Source organism: Panthera uncia, chromosome E1 (genome assembly GCF_023721935.1).
Source record: "Panthera uncia isolate 11264 chromosome E1, Puncia_PCG_1.0, whole genome shotgun sequence".
Classification (NCBI taxonomy): Eukaryota; Metazoa; Chordata; class Mammalia; order Carnivora; family Felidae; genus Panthera; species Panthera uncia.
In genome coordinates this window covers 17,364,679-17,383,421 of record NC_064814.1, presented here as the reverse complement: position 1 = coordinate 17,383,421, position 18,743 = coordinate 17,364,679, and the positions used below count along the sequence as shown (strand labels likewise).

The window sequence follows — 18,743 nt, the reverse complement described above, 5'->3', positions numbered from 1 at the left end:
CTGCATTTCAAACTCCCTGTTCCACAGCAGAAGTCTTCCTTGGTACTCATGCATTCTCCATGTTGAATTTTAACCACCTCCTCTCATTCCTGTCTTGAGCACTTAAATCCTATCTGTAACTCAGCAGGCCGATCACTTTTAACCCACCTCAAATTCTCATCCTCTCTGAAGCACTCTGCAAATATCAACCCACATTGATCTACTCTTCCTGAATCCACTGGAGTACTGGATTATATGTGACAAGGTTAGTTTTCTTAGAGTATCACAAGTTTTATGGTGCCTAATGGGAGACATAAAAGCTTTGCCACATCATTTCCTATCATTCACTTAGTTCAAGAATATTAAATGCAATTGAAGCATGTTCACTGTAGCACTTGGTTGAGGGTAAATGGTATTGCCTGCTACTCAACAGGAATCAAGAGATGGGATGTACCTTTGCTTGGAATTGGTGGATATCTGCCTCTTTAGGCTTTCGCTGCCGTTTTCTCTCCATATGGAACTGTGTGTTTTTGTTAACTGTAGATGGAGAGAGCGAATGAGATCTGTAGGGTGGCCTTCTATGCATAGGAACTCCTGAAACACGGAAGAGACATGCACCATTAGTTCCTGAGAGCCAGAAATAGTAAGGTGGATATCTAAGTTGACTTTTACCAAATCCAAAAAAGAATGACTGTGAATGTGCTAAACATACTCTCTCCTGTAATGAATTCGTATTTATTTATATGTTTAGTCATACCAAGTAAACAGATAAAGGCACATAAATGTATACAGCCTAAAAGAAGTGGAAGGAAGTGGTGGTGGAGGAAGAAAATGTTACACCATCCAAGCTGCGTGTCTGCTATCCCTTTATACCTATCTCGGTCCTGAGGAGGCAGGACGTAAGTATGTATACATCTCATCCCTACGAAGCAGCATGCTTAGAAGACAAAGTTAATGTAGGTCAGCATTTTGTAAGTCAGTCTCAATTTTGCCCTACTAAGTAATTTAGCCCTCCTAACAATTGCACACTGCCTAAGACATCTAACAAACCACTTTTCTTCACAAATGTTTTTAATGCTCCACTGTGTATAGTTGTGCTAGGGCATCTGGTAGTTGTGTAGAGGGGGACTCCATGCCTTTTCAGAAAAGTGAGTAATTCTAAGATCAAGGAAACTAGTGTGGTATCTTGCTAAATAAACCTTCCAAGAGAACTAAAATTTCCCTAAGCTTTTATTTTTTTCAGTCTTTGAATTCAAATCTTTTAAATTCACTTTGAATGTAAGGTATTAAGGGCGTGCCTGGCTGCCTCAGTCAGTGGGGCACATGACTCTTGATCTCAGGGTCGTGAGTTCAAGCCCCATGTCAGGCACTGATATTCGTAATTAAAAAAAAAAAAGATATTAAGAAAATTTACTTTTTAATTTTTTTTTAATCTTTGTTTATATATATTTTTTATTATTATTTTTTTTAATTTATTTTTGGGACAGAGAGAGACAGCATGAACGGGGGAGGGGCAGAGAGAGAGGGAGACACAGAATCGGAAACAGGCTCCAGGCTCCGAGCCATCAGCCCAGAGCCTGACGTGGGGCTCGAACTCAGGGACCGTGAGATCATGACCTGGCTGAAGTCGGACGCTTAACCGACTGCACCACCCAGGCGCCCCTAATGTTTGTTTATATTTTGAGAGAGTGAGTGAGGAGGGGAGGTGCAGAGAGAGACAGAGACAAAGAAAGAATTTGAATCAGGCTCCAGGCTCTGAGCCGTCACCACAGAGCCTGATGCAAAGCTCACACTCATGAGCTGAGCCATGAGATCATGACCTGAGCTGAAGTCAGATGCTCAACCAACTGAGCCACCTAGATACCCCCACAATTTACTTTAAATGATGCTTTCATGACATCTTACTATGTCCACAATGTATTCTTTAGAAACTGAAGATCCAATTAAAATAGCATTGTAACTTACTATGAGTTTTCAAAATAGGATAGATGTGTATGTGTATAGCAAGTGAAACACGTAGCTTACTAGGTGAGGCTTACCTAGAGATTACTTGAGAAAGTTTAAGAGGCGGGGGAAGATGAAATAACCAAGGGAAGAAAGTAATTTTGGGGTAAAAAGAAATTCTACTAGATGTAGATCCCAGAGAAACTTTCTTTAAAAAAGTAAACTGTACCCTCTACATGGGGCTCGAACTCATGACACTGAGATCAAGAGCTCCATGCTTTATAACCTGGCCTGGAGATCCTAGAGAAACTTTGCACATTATAGGTTGTTCATTGCAAAACTGTAGTTAGGAAAAGTAGAAACAATCTACATGTGCTGAAATAGAGGAAAAGGGTGATCTATATATATTCATAAAATGGAGTATATCATATGAACTTACAGTTCATTCATTTTAACTATGTATCTGTATCAACACAGATTTCCAAAACAAGAGAAAAAAGTTACAGAATAATATAGTATCTATATAAATTTAAAAACAATAGCATTTATAAATATGAGCTGTTACAAGTATAAAAAAAAGGGATGAGAAGGTTCCAGTTTAAGATGGCAATTTAGAGGCTCCTAAATTCACCACCTCCCCAGGATGCGCTCAATTTACAGCTACGTAGATGGAACAATTCCCTCTGAAAGGAATCCAGAAACTAGCTGAATGACTTCTACACCTGAAGTGAATGAGAAAAAAAATCCCAACCTCATCTTCTGGGAGCCATTAAGAACAAAGACGGCAGTCTGACAATCACAAAAGTCTGGCACAATCAAGAACTAGGGACGGGCTGAATGATGAGTGCTCTCCTACACAAGATGACTCCTTAAAGCCTGGGAGAGGTGGGTGTTACCTAGTGCACAGAGACCGACACAGGAAAATGAACAAAAAGAATACGTTGTAAACAAAAGAATAAGACAAAACTCAGACCTTAATGAAACAAAAATAGGGATTTACCTGATGAAAACTTAAAAGTAATGGGCATAAAGAGCCTCCACAAGGTCAGGAGAACAATGTCACAAGTGAAAGTGAGAATTTCAACAGAGGTAGATAATATAAGGAAGTACCAAACCAAAGTCACATTACTGAAAAATACAGTAACTAAAGTGAAAAATTCCATACAGGGGTTCAACAGCAAACTAGAGGAAGCAGAAAAAATAATTACCAACCTCAAAGGCAGGACGGTGGAACTTATCCAAACAGATGAGCAAAAAGAAAAAGAATGAAAAAGAGTGAAGACAGCTTAAGGGATTTGTGGGACACCATCAAGTGGAGCAATATTCACACTACAGAGGGTCCCAGAAGGAGAAGAGAGAGAAAAAGGCAGAAAGCTAATTCGAAGAAATAATGGCTGAAAACTCCCCTAACCTGGGTATAGGAAACAGACACCCGGATTCAGGGAGCCCAGAAACTTTCAAATAAGATGAATCCAAAGATCCCACTCTAAGACACATTATAACTAAACTGTCAAATTTAATTTGAGAGGATCTTAAAATCAGCAAGAGAAAAACAACTTGTTATTTACCAGGAAACCCCCATATGACCATCCTTAGATTTTTCGGGAGAAGGTCTGCAGGCCAGAAGGGAATGGCACAATATATTCAAAATGCTGAAAGAAAAAAATGGCCAAGGAAAACTATTTTACTCGGCAAAACTGTCCTTTGGAACTGGAGAAATAGTTTTCAAATAAGCAAAAGCTGAAGCAGTTCACCAACACCAGAATGGCTTTAAAAGAAATTTTAAAGGCGCTTCTCCAAAAAGCAATAAAAGGGTGCTATTTAGTAACAGGAAAGCATATAAAAGTAAAATCTCACTGGTAGGAGTAAATATATAATTCAGGAAAGTCCAACATTGTGACAGTGGTGGGTAAAGCATGTGTAAATCTGGCATAAAGGTTAAAAGAAGCAGCAAAAACAACTACAATTATTTCTCACTGGATACACAACATGAAAAGATGTAAATTATGGTATCAAAAACAAAGTATAGGAGCAGGAAGAGAAACCTACAATACACAAAAAATAAAGAAGTGTAAGCATACCCTTAAAGAAAATCATCAAATCACAAAGAAAGCAAGAGAATGAACAGCGGTATTACAAAACAGCCAGAAAACTAACCAAATGGCAACACTAAGTTGACACCTATTAATAATTACTTTAAATGTAAATGGAGTAAATTTTCCAGTCAAGAGACACAGAGTGGCTGAATGGATTAAAAAGAAAACACAACTACACACTGACTCTAAATAGAGACTCACTTTAGGTTCAGGGACACTGTCCACGCAGAATAAAAGTGAAGGGATAGAAAAAGGCATTTCACACAAATGGAAACCAAAAGAAAGCTGTGGTAGCTATACTTTTATCAAACAAAACAAACTTTTAAGACAGAGACAGTAACAAGAGACAAAGGCGACTGTTATATAATGATGGAAATGTTATATACTGTTTATGAACACTTCTAAGTATGTATCCAACATAGGAGCATATAAAGATGCTTAAATTCCACACTTTTGACCAGATAACAGACATTTACAGAATATTCTATCCCAAAGCAACAGAATATACATTCTTCTTAAGCATACAAGAACATACTCCAGGACCAATCACATGTTAGGGCACCAAACAAGTCTTAAGTTAGAAAACTGAATCCTATCAGGCATCTTTTCTGACCACAATGGTATGAAATTTAGAAAGCAATTACAAGAAGAAAACTGACAATCAGTTCACAAATATCTGGAGATTAAACAACATGCTACTGAACAACTAAAAGGTCAAAGAAGAAATCAAAGGAGAACTTTTTAAAAATCTTCAGATGGAAAAGGAAATACAACATATCAAAATTAGAGGATGTAGCAAAAAGAAGTTCTAAGATGGAAGTTCATAGCAATAAATGCATATGTTAGAAAACAGGAAAGATAGGACACCTAAAGTATAAGCAGCAAAATAAAAAACAAGTGGAGCTACATCAAACTAAAAGTCTTCCGGAATGGGGAAAAAATTTGCAAATTAGAGATCTGATGAGGGGTTAATATCCAAAATACATAAAGAACTCATACAACTTGGGATGCCTGTGTGGCTCAGTTGGTTAAACCTCCAGCTCTTGATTTTGGCTCCGGTCATGATCTCACTGTGAGATTGAGCCCTACATCTGGGGAGCCTGCTTGGGATTCTCTCTCTGCCTCTCTCTCTGCCCCTCCCCTGCTCACGTGTGTGCTCTCTCTCACAAACTGAAACCAAAAAACAAATGCATACAACTCAATAGCAAAAACCAAATTTAAAAATGGGCAAAGGAACAGAATAGACATTTTCCAAAGAAGATCTACAAACGGCCAACAGGTACATCAAGCGCTCAGCAGCACTAATCATTACAGAAATGCAAATTAAAACTACAATGAAGTATCACTTCATGCCTATTAGAATGGCTACCAACAAAAGACAAGACATAAAAAGCGTTGGAAAGGATATGGAATAAAGGGAACCCTTGTGCACTGTTGGTGGGAATGTAAACTGGTACAGCCAGATGGCAGTTCCTCAAAAAATTAAAAATAGATGCATTACCATATGATGCAGCAATTTCATCTTTTGAAATACATCCAAGGAAAACAAAAACACTGTTGAAAAGATTATCTGCTACCCCATGTTCACAGCAGCATTATTTATAATAGCCAAGACACGGAAACATAAGTGTACAATGATGGATGAATTATTCAGTCATAAAAAAGAAAATCCTATCATTTGTGACAAAATGGGTGGACCCTCGGAGGATTATTGTATGATCTCACTTGTAGGATCTAAAAGAAAAAGAAATCAAACACTTAGATGTGGAATCTACAAAAAAAAAAAAAAAAAAAAAAAAAGCTAAACTCATAGAAAAAGAGACCAGATTTCTGGTTATCAGAGGCAGGGGGTGGATGGAGGAATTTGATGAAGGTGGTCAAAAGGTACAAGCTTTTAGTTATAAGATAAATTAGTACTGGGAATATAATGTAAAACATGACTATAGGTATATTTGAAAGTTATGGTAGATCCTAAGAGTTCTCAACACAAGGGAAAACTTTTTTTTCTTATATCTATAGGAGATAATGGATATTAACTTATTGTAATCATTTCATATGATAGGTAAATCCAGTCACAGCACCATATACATACACAGTGCTACTTATCAACTAGATCTCAAAAAAATTGGGAGAAAAAAAGAAACAACATCTCAAACAACCTAAATTTACACTGTAAGGACCTAGGGAAAAAAGAACAAAGCCCAAAGTTGGAAGGAAGGGAATGACAATGATCGGAACAGAAATAAGTGAAACAGACAACAACAACAAAAGAAAGGTCAGTGAAACTAAGAGCTGTGTTTCTTTGAAAAAATAAGGATAAACATTTATTTAAATTTTTTTAAATGTACGTATTTATTTTGGGAGAGAGAGAGAGCAAGCAGGGGAGCAGCAGAAAGAGAGGGAGACAGAATCCCAAGCAGGCTCCACACTGTCAGCACAGAGCCTGATGTGGGGCTCGAACTCATGAACCATGAGACCATAACCTGAGCGGAAACCATGAGCTGGATGCTAAACCAACTGAGCCACCCAGGTGCCACATAAAATAGAGATAAACCTTTAGCCAGACTTACCCAAGGGAAAAAGAGGAAAGACTCAAATAAAATTGGAAATGAAAAAGGAGACATTACAACTAATAAATACCACAGAAATACAAAGGATCCTAAGAAACTACTATGAACAATTTTATGCCAACAAATTGAACAACCTACAAGAAATGGATAAATAACTAAAAACATCAAATGTACCAGGATTTAGTCACGAAGAAATAGAAAACCGGAAAAACTAATTACAAGTAAGATTACATCAGTACTCAAAAACCATCCAACAAAAAGTCCAGTACCAGACAGCTTCACTGGTAAATTCTACCAAACATTTAAAGAAGAATAGCAGTCCTTCTCAAACTCTTCCAAAGAACAGAAGAGGAAGAACACTTCCAAACTCATTCTAGAAGGCCAGCATAATGATGAACAGCAATGCAAAATGAATATGGATGAACACTGATGTGAACGAAAATCCTTAACAAAATAATTAGCAAATGAGTTCAACAGTATATTAAAAGGATCACACACCATAATGAAGTGGGATTTATTCCAGGAGTGCAAAGATGGTTCAACATCCACCAATCAATGTGATTCACATTAACAAAATGTAGGATAAAAATACGATCATCTCAACAGACGCAAAGAAAGCATTTAATAAAATTCAACACCCACTCATGGTAAAAACTCTCAACAAACTGTGTATAAAGGGAATGTACTCAATATAATAAAGGCAATGTTTGATAAGCCCACAGCTAACATTATAGTTAAGGGTGAAAAGCTAAAGTGTTTCTTCTCATTTCAGTAACAAGACAATACCTACTCTCACTACCTTTATACATATACGTATGTTGTATATATACACATATACAATATAGTAGTGGAAGTCCTAGCCAGACCAATTAGGTAAGAAAGAAAGCATTCAGGGGCACTTGGCTGGCTCAGTCAGTGGAGTATGTGACTCTTGACCTCAGGGTTGTGAGTTTAGGTTGCATGCAGAGATTACTTAAAAATAAAATCTTTAGGGGCACCTGGGTGGCTCAGTTGGTTAAGTGTCAGACTTCAGCGCAGGTCACGATCTCATGGTTCATGAGCTCGAGCCCCACAATGGGCTTTGCACTGATAGCTTGGAGCCTGCTTCAGATCCTCTGTCTCCCTCTCTCTGCCCCTCTCCAGCTCACACTCTTTCTCTCAAAAATAAACATTAAAAAAATAAATAAAAAAACAAAGCTGCAAGATACAAAATCAGTATACAAAAATCAGTTACCTTTTATATGCTAATAACTATAAGAGAGAGAAATTAAGACAACAATCCCATTTACAATGCTTCAAAAAGCCATAAAAAAGAATGAAATCTTGCAATTTGCAACATGGGTGATCTAGAGAATAGAATGCTAAGTTAAATCAGAGAAAGACAAATACCATATGATTTCACCTGTATGTGAATTAAAAAAAAAAAAAAAAAGACGACAACAACAACAAAAAACAGACTCTTAAATACAGAGAACTGGTGGTTGCCAGAGGGGAATAGGAGGGAGATGGGTGAAATAGATAAAGCAGATTAAGAATATACTGATCTTGATAAGTACTGAGAAATTTATAGAATTATTGAATCGCTATACACCTGAAAGTAACATTGTATATTAATTATACTTGAATGATAATTCAGAAAAGAATAAAACACCTAGGAATAAACTTAACCAAGAAAGTGAAAAACCTGTACACTGAAAGCTATAGGACACCGATGAAAGAAAGACACAAATAAATGGGAAGATATTCCATGCTCAAGGATTGAAAGCATTAATACCATTACCACCCAAGTGATCTACAGACTCAATGTAATCCCTATCAAAATCCCAATGGTATTTTCACACAAATAGAATAGTCACAAAATTTGTATGGAACCACAAAACACCCCAAATAACCAAAGTGATCCTTAAAAAGGAGAACAAAGCTGGAGACATCACACTTCCTGATTTCAAACTGTATTACAAAGCTATAGTATCAAAACAATATGGTACTGACGTAAAAGACACACAGATCAATGGAACAGAATAGAGAGCCAAGAAATAAACCCCCATATATATTGTCAATTAATTTACAACAAGTGACCCAAGAATATTCAATAGGGAAAGGAGAGTTTCTTCAATAAATGGTGCTAGAAAAACTGGACAGCCACATTTCACAAGGATGAAACTGTAACCTCTCTTACGCAAATATCAACTCAAAATGAACTAAAGATTTGGATGTAAGACCCGAAATCATAAACTCCTAGAAGAAAACAGGGGGTAAGCTCCTTGCCATTGGTCTCAGCAATCACTTTTTTGGATTTGACACCAAAAGCAAAAGCAACAAAAGCAAAAATCAGCAAGTGGTCATACCAAGCTTCTGCACTGCCAAGGAAACTATCAACAAAATGAAAAGGCAATCTACCAAACAGGAGAAAATATCTGCAAATCAGATATCCGATATAGGATTAATATCCGAAATATACAAGGAACTCATACAACTTAATAGTAAAAAAAACTATCCAATTAAAAAAACGGACAGAGGAACTGAATATTTTGCTAAAGACAACACACAAAGAGCCAAGAGGTATGCGAAAAGGTGTTCAACATCACTATCAGAGAAATGCAAATCCAAATCACCATGAGATGTCATCTTACGCTGATTAGAATAATGACTATTACCTTTTTTTTTAAGTTTATTTTGAGAGAGCAAGTGAGCATGCGTGCGAGTGGGGGAGGGGCAAAGACAGGGAGAGAGAATCCCAAGCAGGCTTGAAGTGAGGCTTGATCTTATGAACCGTGAGATCATGACCCGAGCCAGAATCAAGAGTTGGACACTTAACCCACTGGGTCACCCAGGCGCCCCAGAATAATGGCTATTATCAAAAAGACAAGTGATACCAAGTGTTAGAGAGGATGGAGAGAAAAGGGAACCCTTGTGCATTGTTAGGGGGAATGTAAATTGGTGTAGCCACTAAGTAAAACAGTATTCAAAATAAATAAAACAGTATAGAGGTTCCTTAAAAACTTAAGAACACCAAATGAGCCAGAATTGAAAAGAAATCACTACCTCAAAAAGATACATGCACCCTCATGTTCACTGCAGCATTATTTAAAATAGCCAAGATGCAGAAACAACCTAAGTGCCCATCCACAGATAAATGGATAAAGAAAAAAACATATATAAACAGATATTATTCATCCATAGAAAAAAAAGGAAATCCTGCCATCTATAACAGCATGGATGGCTTTGAGGGCATTGTGCTAAGTGAAGTAAGTCAAAGAAAGACAAATAATGTATGATCTCACTTATATGTGGAATCTAAAACACCAGACTCACAGACACAGAGAATAGAATAGTGGTTGCCAAAGGTGGGCGTGAAGGTGCTCAAAAGGTACAAACTTCCAATTATAAGATAAGTAAGTTCTGGGGATATAATGTACAGCATGGCAACTATAGTTAACAATACTATATTGCATATTTGAAAGTTGCAAAAAAAATCAACCTTAAAAGTTATTAACAAAATATTTGTAACTATGTGAAGTGATATTAACTAAACTTACTGTGGTAATCATTTTGCAATATATAAATATATCAAGGGGCGCCTAGGTGGATCAGTTGGTTAACTGTCTGACTCTGGATTTTGGTTCAGGTCATGATGTCATGGTTCATGAGTTCCAGCCCTGCATCAGGCTCTGCACTGAAGTACAGAGCCTGCTTGGGATTCTCTCTCTGCCCCTCTCCCACTCTTGCTCACTCTCTCTCAAAAAAAATAAACGTAAAAAAAAAATACATACGTATATGTGTGTGTGTGTGTGTGCATATACACACACACACACACACATATAAACATGTCAAATCATTACACTGTACACCTTAAATGATTTTATTACGTGTGCTGAAGCAAACACCTATACACCTTAAACAAATATAATGTTATATGTCGATTTTATCTCAAACAAAAAATCAATAAACAATAAAAACTGGGATAAGAAGATATCAACTTTGAGAGAATTGTTTCTTTGAAGGAGGAAAAAAATGGACTGCAGGGAGGACAGAGGGGATCCTAACTCTTATTTTTAAACACAAAAGGTGTAAAGCACACATAATTGTTAGCATCTGCTACTTTTAGATGGTGAAGATAGAGCTATTATTTTTTATCCTTTTATGTATTTCTAAAATATTTAAAATGAAAAAGCCAGTCATTATAGACCAATGGATGTGCCTGCATGGTTCCCTAGGACTGCATCCCGGCTTCTCTGGGAGAAGAAGTACCTGGCCTTCGCTTCTTTGGCCCATACTCCATGATGCTGTCACTGTGTTGAGACAGTGTCTCATCATTTCCACTCTCCATCTCTTCATTTCCAATAGCATCTTCTTCGTAGCCAGTCTTTTCTTTAATTCGATCACCCAGGGCACTTTTTAACATCTATTGAGAAAATACTTTTTAACATCTTTCATTGATTTCAGCAGAATGCAAGTAAGAAAGAGTAGACAGAATCTTTAAAAAGTTTCTTCTCGGGGCGCCTGCGTGGCTCAGTCGGTTAAGCATCCGACTTCAGCTCAGGTCACGATCTCACGGTCCGTGAGTTCGAGCCCCGCGTCGGGCTCTGGGCTGATGGCTCAGAGCCTGGAGCCTGCTTCCGATTCTGTGTCTCCCTCTCTCTCTGCCCCTCCCTCATTCATGCTCTGTCTCTGTCTCAAAAATAAATAAAAACGTTAAAAAAAATTTATAAAAAAAAAAAGCTTCTTCTCATAATTAGGTATTAATAACTTTTAGATACTTATGCATATTTAGTTTATCAAGTGTGTATATTAACCAGTGCTATGGACTATTCAGTTTCAATCAACTTTAGAGTAAGTCACACAAGGATTTAATACATTTATTCGATGATACCCCTAAACTGTAATACTGGATTTTGTGAGAAGCAGAGATCTAATTTTATACCAAATCTTAGATGTGTCTAAAATAAAGGTTATAATGTAGTTTTCGGGGTGCGTGGCTGGCTCAGTTGGTAGAGCATGCGACGCCTGATCTTGGGGTTGGTAAGCTTGAGCCCCATGGTGGGTACAGAGATTACTTACAAATAAAATCTTTAAAAAAAGTAAATAATTAAAAAATTTTTAAAAAAAGTAAATAATTAAATGAATAGCTTTCATCAGAATTCAACAAAAATCTGGTTAAATCCATACCAAATTTGGTTATATCATGAAAGGCTAGGTGGAGATGACTTCTCATCCTATGTCCTATCTGCCTGATTAATGGAACATTTTTACAATAATTAAGACACAACTAATTTTAGTACCTTAGCTTAGCTTCCATCTTCGACTGGAAGACCACTTAAATACTCACCAACTATGGCAACTGCAATATAGATAAAAAACAAGACTTGCCCAATCTAGTTCAGAGAGCCGTTGAGAGAGTTTCTCGGAAACTGCGTGTATTTCTTGTTCTGTTAACCTCTTCCTTGCCCTCTGGGAGAAGGGTGAATCCCAGGATGAGACTGTAGGTCTACCTTCATATCTGTAATAAAATGACCATGTGACATTTAAGTAGCCAAGTAACATTACTTAGACAAAATAACTGTAATGCATGCTTTAACAGATTCATACTGGTCTTCACAGCTAAGGTCAGAGAGTACACACCTTTCTTCAAATCCCTTTGCAAACAGACTAAAAACAGAGTGCAGTAATATTACCTTTTTCCTGTGGGAAGTTTCCTTGTCCTAGGGCTTTGGATCTGAGCTGAAACCATTTCCTGTTTGCTATCTTTAGGCAACTTAGAAGTTAAGATAACTCTATTATCTGATTCCTGTTAAAAACAAAAAAGAGTTGATTTGAAAAGGATACAAAGATGGCACATAAAAACATTTTGGGGGAGGAAAAGGGAGGTCCTATGGCACACAACTAGGTACCTTTATTCTCCACGTTTTACTTTTTTAAACGTATTTGTCAAAATACTCTCTTGATCCTCAATACCAAAGGAACAAATGTCTATAAACATGTACTCAGATAAAAAGTGTGGGTCAGGATGCCATTCAAATATAAAGGCAGGTGAGGTGTTCTCAAACAAGAAAATTCAAGGGTTATGGCTAAACCTGGACAATGAAAAAGTGATCAAATCACAAGTGGTAAGTACTAAAATAATTCTCTTTGGTATCAAGAAGTCAACAGAAACTGTCTAAAATTGAAACAGTTAAAAATCAAACGTTATGAATATAAATGCTTACCATTTTTAACAATTTATTTCTTAACTTCAGAGGAAATCTTATGAAGAGACATTTGATGTTTAAGAATCTCTTCAATTTAGGGTGCCTGGGTAGCTCAGTCGTTTAAGTGTCCGACTTCAGCTCGGGTCATGATCTCATGGTTTGTGGGTTTGAGTGCCACGTCGGGCTCTGTGCTAAGAGCTCAGAGCCTGGAGCCTGCATTGGATTCTGTGTCTCCCTCTCTCTCTGCCCCTCCCCTACTTGTGCTCTGTCTCTCTCTCTCAAAAATAAATAAAACATTTTAAAAAGTTAAAAAAAAAAAAAAAGAATCTCTTCAACTTCACTTATGTGTTTCTTGTGTAAGTAAAATTAAATTTAACACTTTTTAGTAAATAACAACTATAAAAACAATCACATTTTAAAAAACTTATTATTGAAGTTTAAGTGTCCTGCTCAAGAATTATTTCAAAAGGAGTATTCCCATTTAAATGCCACTCAGGTCAGGAAATAGAATATTACCAGCAACTCAGAAGCCCTTCTACCCCCCTCTCTAAAAGTCCCCCAAATGTAATCATAATCCTAGGATCCCTTTTTTCTAACTTATCCACCTTCCTACCTGAATAGATGCACAGAATGTTTAGAATGATGGCCACCTAATGCTAATGATGCTCATTTCATCTTCGTACTTCTATGTACTCTCTGAATTTTTTAATAATGAAAATGTATCATTGTTTATAAATTCACCACCTGCATATCCCTACATGTTCGTTTCTAGGAAGATAGGGACAGGATAATTATAAAAATGGATTTTTTTCTTCCTAAAGTACAGTAGAAGCAAAAAGACCAAGATATTACTAGCAGTTCACACTGGATAATAGGAATACGGATGAAAGGTTGTTTTTCATACTTTCTTATTAAATTTTCAGTGATTTAACTAGGGACATAGAATACGGGTTCTGAAACTAGAATACCGAATTCAAAAAAAAAAAAGGTGTTTTTTTTTTTTTTAATGTTTATTTATATTTGAGAAAGAGAGAAAGTGAGAAAGAGCGCGCGCGTGAGCACGCCTGAGCAAGAGAGGGGCAGAGAGAGACAGAGACAGAATCGGAAGCAGGTTCCAGGCTCTGAGCTGTCAGCACAGAACCCAACAAGGGGCTCGAATTCATGAGCTGTGAGATCATGACCTGAGCCAAAGCCGGACGCTCAACCAACTGAGCCACCCAGGTGCCCCTAGAATATGGAGTTCAAATCCCGACTCTACAGTTGTTGTGTGACCTCAGACTAGATACTTAATCTCTTTATATCAGCTTCCCCTTGGGAAATTAAAAAATAAATAAATAAATAGTACCTACTCCACAGCTGTTGAGGAGTAAATTACTCAATACCAGTAAAGTACCTAGAACTGTGCATGACACAAAATAAACAATGTGTCGTTAGCTCTTACTATTTTCCTTTCTATACATTCATCCCCACTGTTCTAGAGTAAGAACATGTAAGTATACCCAGAGGCAAAATTTAAGAAGTACAATGCTTGGATTAGTGCAGTATCTATAATTACCATTCTAGCAGAGACGTCTTTAAATTGATAGACCTCCATCTCATTGAAAGTAAGCTTTTCCACTTACCACAGAAAATGCAGTGCCCTCTCCAGTAGAATTCACAGCAGGGGAGATGTGACTTGAGCGCAAGTATTCTTTTCCTATGGGACAGGGTGCTCGAGGCTCTGAAGGGTGGTAGGGTGGATGTAAAGGAATAGCTGATTGAATAGGTTCCCCTAGTTTCCTAGCACTTGGAATCACATCCACAGAAGGAATTTCCACTAAGTAGCAAAAATAAAGTAGACATTAAGATGAAACTGTAAGAAACACATCATTTGATATATATACATGCCTATAGGTACTAAAAACCTAAATGGCTGGAATAATAGCTACAGAAATTATGGTTCATCCACAGGTTATACAGCTAGTTCACCATTAACAATGACTTTATGTAATACTAACTAATAAAAATCCCAGACATAACAGTAAGAAATGAGAATATTTTTCAAATTGCTATGTTTTGTCATTCGTTAATAACTGGAAGACCGTAAACTGATGTGCTAACATATGAGAAACTTGTATTGTCCTAAAGTCTTTGAGAGAAGAGTTAGAAAATAGTAGATGCACAACATGTGACCAAAAACCATCTTAAGAAATCAGAACTCATAATAGGAAATGTTTACAAATATAATCATAAGCGTAAAGCAACAAAAGTGAAAAGACTAATAGCATCCGAAAGTATCCCAGGAAATAACTTTTGGCTCTAACTCATAGCAGTAGTCTCACTAATAACACGTTACTACTCACTGTCTTCAACAAAGGATGTCCTACTCTTGGACAAAAAACTAGATGAGGGAGGGTGTAGCACTTCTTCATGTAATAGAGTTGGGGCTTTTTTGGACTGCATTTGGTTAGGGCCTTCGGCACCTAGAAAAGAAAATATTAAAAAGAATTTTTTTTTACTGCCAAATGATATACTAAAAACCAAGAATTTTGTATCCAGAGGATATAAATCTCAGGAATGACGTAATCCTAGAACTATGTTGGTCTGATTGTTCAAACTACCCATTACTTTTAATAACCACCAGAGAGTAAGATCTAGTTCTATAGCCCAGAACCATTTATACAAATTAAAAACAAAGCTTCACATCACATTGCTTTGCTTTAGAAAAATAGGTGCCACAAAAACAGACACACAGATCAAAAGAACAGAAAAGAGAGCCCAGAAATAAACCCCATGCTTATATGGTCAATTAATCTACAACAAAGGAGGTAAGAATATACAATGGGGAAAGGATAGTCTCTTCAATAAACGATGGTAGGAAAACTGGACAGCTATATGCAAAAGAATGAAACACCATACACAAAAATTACCTCAAAATGGATTAAACAACTAAGTGTGAGACATGAAACCACAAAATTCCCAGAAGAAAACATATGCAGTAATCTCTTTGACATCAGCCTTAGCAACAGTTTTCTGATAGGTCTCCTCAGGCAAGGGAAACAAAAGCAAAAAATAAACTATTGGGATTACACTAAAATAAAAACTTTCTGCACAGCAAAGGAAACCATCAACAAAATGAAAAGACAAACTACTGAACAGGAGAAGATATTTGCAAATGATATATCTTATAAAAGATTAATATCCACAATATATAAAGAACTTTATAACTCAACATCAAAATCCCCAAAAAAAATCCAATTAAAAAACAGGCATAGGACCTGAGTAGATGCTTTTCCAAAGAAAACATACAGATGGCCAACAGACACAAGAAACGGTGCTCAACATCACTAATCATCAAGGGAAATACATATCAAAATTACAACGAGCTATCACTTTATACCTGTTAGAAAGGCTTGAATCAAAAAGACAAAAAATTAGTGTTGGCAAAGATGTGGAGAAAAAGGACCTCTTGTGCACTGTTGGTGGAAATGTAAATTGGTACAGCCACTATGGAAAATAGTATGAGCGTTCCTCAAAAAATAAATAAATAAAAATAGAAATCCCTTATGTTCCAGTAATTCCACTACTGCATATTTACCCCCAAGAAAACAATAACAACTAACTTGAAAAGATACATGCACCCATATTTACTGCAGTATTTACAATAGCCAAATATGGAAACAAACCCACTGTCCATTGATAAATGAAGGAATAAAGATGTGGCGCGCGCGCACACACACACACACACACACACACACACACACACACACACACAGAGGAGTATTAGTCATAAAAAATGAGATCTTGCCTGGGAATGCAAGCTGGTGCAGCCACTCCGGAAAACAGTATGGAGGTTCCTCAAAAAACTAAAAATAGAACTACCCTACGACCCAGCAATCGCACTATTAGGTATTGATCCACGGGATACAGGTGTGCTTTTTCAAAGGGACACATGCACCCCCAGGTTTATAGCAGCACTATCAACAATAGCCAAAGTATAGAAAGAGCCCAAATGTCCATCGATGGATGAATAAAGAAGATGAGGTGTATATACACAATGGAGTATTACTCGGCAATCAAAAAGAATGAAATCTTGCCATTTGCAACTACGTGGATGGAACTGGAGGATATTATGCTAAGCAAAATTAATCAGAGAAAGACCAATATCATATGACTTCACTCATATGAGGACTTTAAGAGACAAACAGATAAACATAAGGGAAGGGAAGCAAAAATAATATAAAAACAGGGAGGGGGACAAAGCATAAGAGACTCATAAATGTGGAGAACAAACAGAGGATTACTGGAGGGGGTGTAGAAGGGGGGATGGGCTAAATGGGTAAGGGGCATTAAGGAATATACTCCTGAAATCATTGTTGCACTATACGCTAATTTGGATATAAATTAAAAAAATAAAATAAAAAAAAAAGGAGAGCTTGCTATTTACAACATGGGTAGACTTAGAGAGTATCACACTAAGTGAAATAAGTCAGAGAAAGACAAATACCATACAATTTCATTTATATATGGAATCCAAAAAACAAAGCAAAAGAACAAACAGAAAAAGAAAAAGATGCATATATACAGAGAACTGATGGTTTCTATACAGGAAGTAGTAGGGGGATGGGCAAAATGGGTAAAGAGGAGTGGGAGGTACACAGGCTTCCAGTTATAGACTGAAAAGTCCCAGGGATGAAAGGAACCTCATAGGGAATATAGTCAACAGAATTAATAATAATGTATGGTGACAAATGGTAACTATACTTGGGGTGAGCATAGCGTAACATATATAGCTGTCAAATCACTATGTTGTACACCTGAAACTAATGTAATATTGTGTCAACTATACTTCAATTAAAAAAAAATCAAAATAACAAAAAAAAAAAAAAATGGAAAAATATTCCATGCTCCTGGATAGGAAAAACAAATATTGTTAAAATGTCAATACTACCCAAGGCAATTTACATATTCAATGAAATCCCTATCAAAGTAACACCAGCATTCTTCACAGAGCTAGAACAAACAATCCTACAATTTGTATGGAAACAGAAAAGACCCTAGGTAGCCAAAGCAATCTTGAAAAAGAAAACCAAAGCAGGAGGCATCACAATCCCAGACTTCAAGCTGTAATCATCAAGACAGTATGGTACTGGCACAAAAACAGACACTCAGATCAATTCAACAGAACAGAGAATCCAGAAACGGACCCACAAACGTATGGCCAACTTATCTTCGACAAAGCAGGAAAAGAATATCCAATGGCATAAGGACAGTCTCTTCAACAAATGGTGCTGGGAAAACAGGACAGCGACATGCAGAAGAATGAACCTGGACCACTTTCTTACACCAGACACAAAAATAAACTCAAAATGGATGAAAGACCTCAATGTAAGACAGGAAGCCATCAAAATCCTCGAGGAGAAAGCAGGTAAAAACCTCCTTGATCTTGGCCACAGCAACTTCTTACTCAACACGTCTCCAGAGGCAAGGGAAACAAAAGCAAAAATGAACTATTGGGACCTCATCAAAATAAAAGGCTTCTGCACAGCGAAAGAAACAATCTGCAAGACTAAAAGGCAACCGACGGAATGAGAGAAGATATTTGCAAATGACACATCAGATAAAGGGTTAGTATCCAAAATCTATAAAGAGCTTATCAAACTCAACACCCAAAACACAAATAATCCAGTGAAGACATGGGCAAAAGACATGAATAGACACTTCTCCAAAGAAGACATCCAGATGGCCAACTGACACATGAAAAAATGCTCAACATCACTCATTATCAGGGAAATACAAATCAAAATCACAATGAGATACTACCCCACACCTGTCAGAATGGCTAACATGAACAACTCAAGCAACAACAGATGTTGGCGAGGATGTGGACAAAGAGGATCTCTTCTGCACTGCTGGTGGGAATGCAAATTGGTGAGGCCACTCTGGAAAACAGTATGGAGGTTCCTCAAAAATTGAAAATGGAACTA

At 37.0% G+C, this 18,743-nt stretch overlaps 1 protein-coding gene across 2 annotated transcripts in view; it reads right to left on the bottom strand.

Moving 5' to 3' along the window:
* The window catches only part of CEP95 (centrosomal protein 95), a 43,646-nt gene that overhangs the window by 6,622 nt on the left and 18,281 nt on the right, over window positions 1–18,743 (bottom strand). For both annotated transcript variants that reach the window (XM_049637647.1, XM_049637646.1), the window contains exons 8-13: window positions 15,120–15,239; window positions 14,400–14,593; window positions 12,265–12,377; window positions 11,960–12,089; window positions 10,841–10,994; window positions 434–573 (exon numbers count right to left, since the gene is read on the bottom strand). In XM_049637647.1, coding sequence (XP_049493604.1) covers window positions 434–573; window positions 10,841–10,994; window positions 11,960–12,089; window positions 12,265–12,377; window positions 14,400–14,593; window positions 15,120–15,239 — 851 coding nt within the window. The remainder of the gene's footprint in view (window positions 1–433; window positions 574–10,840; window positions 10,995–11,959; window positions 12,090–12,264; window positions 12,378–14,399; window positions 14,594–15,119; window positions 15,240–18,743) is intronic.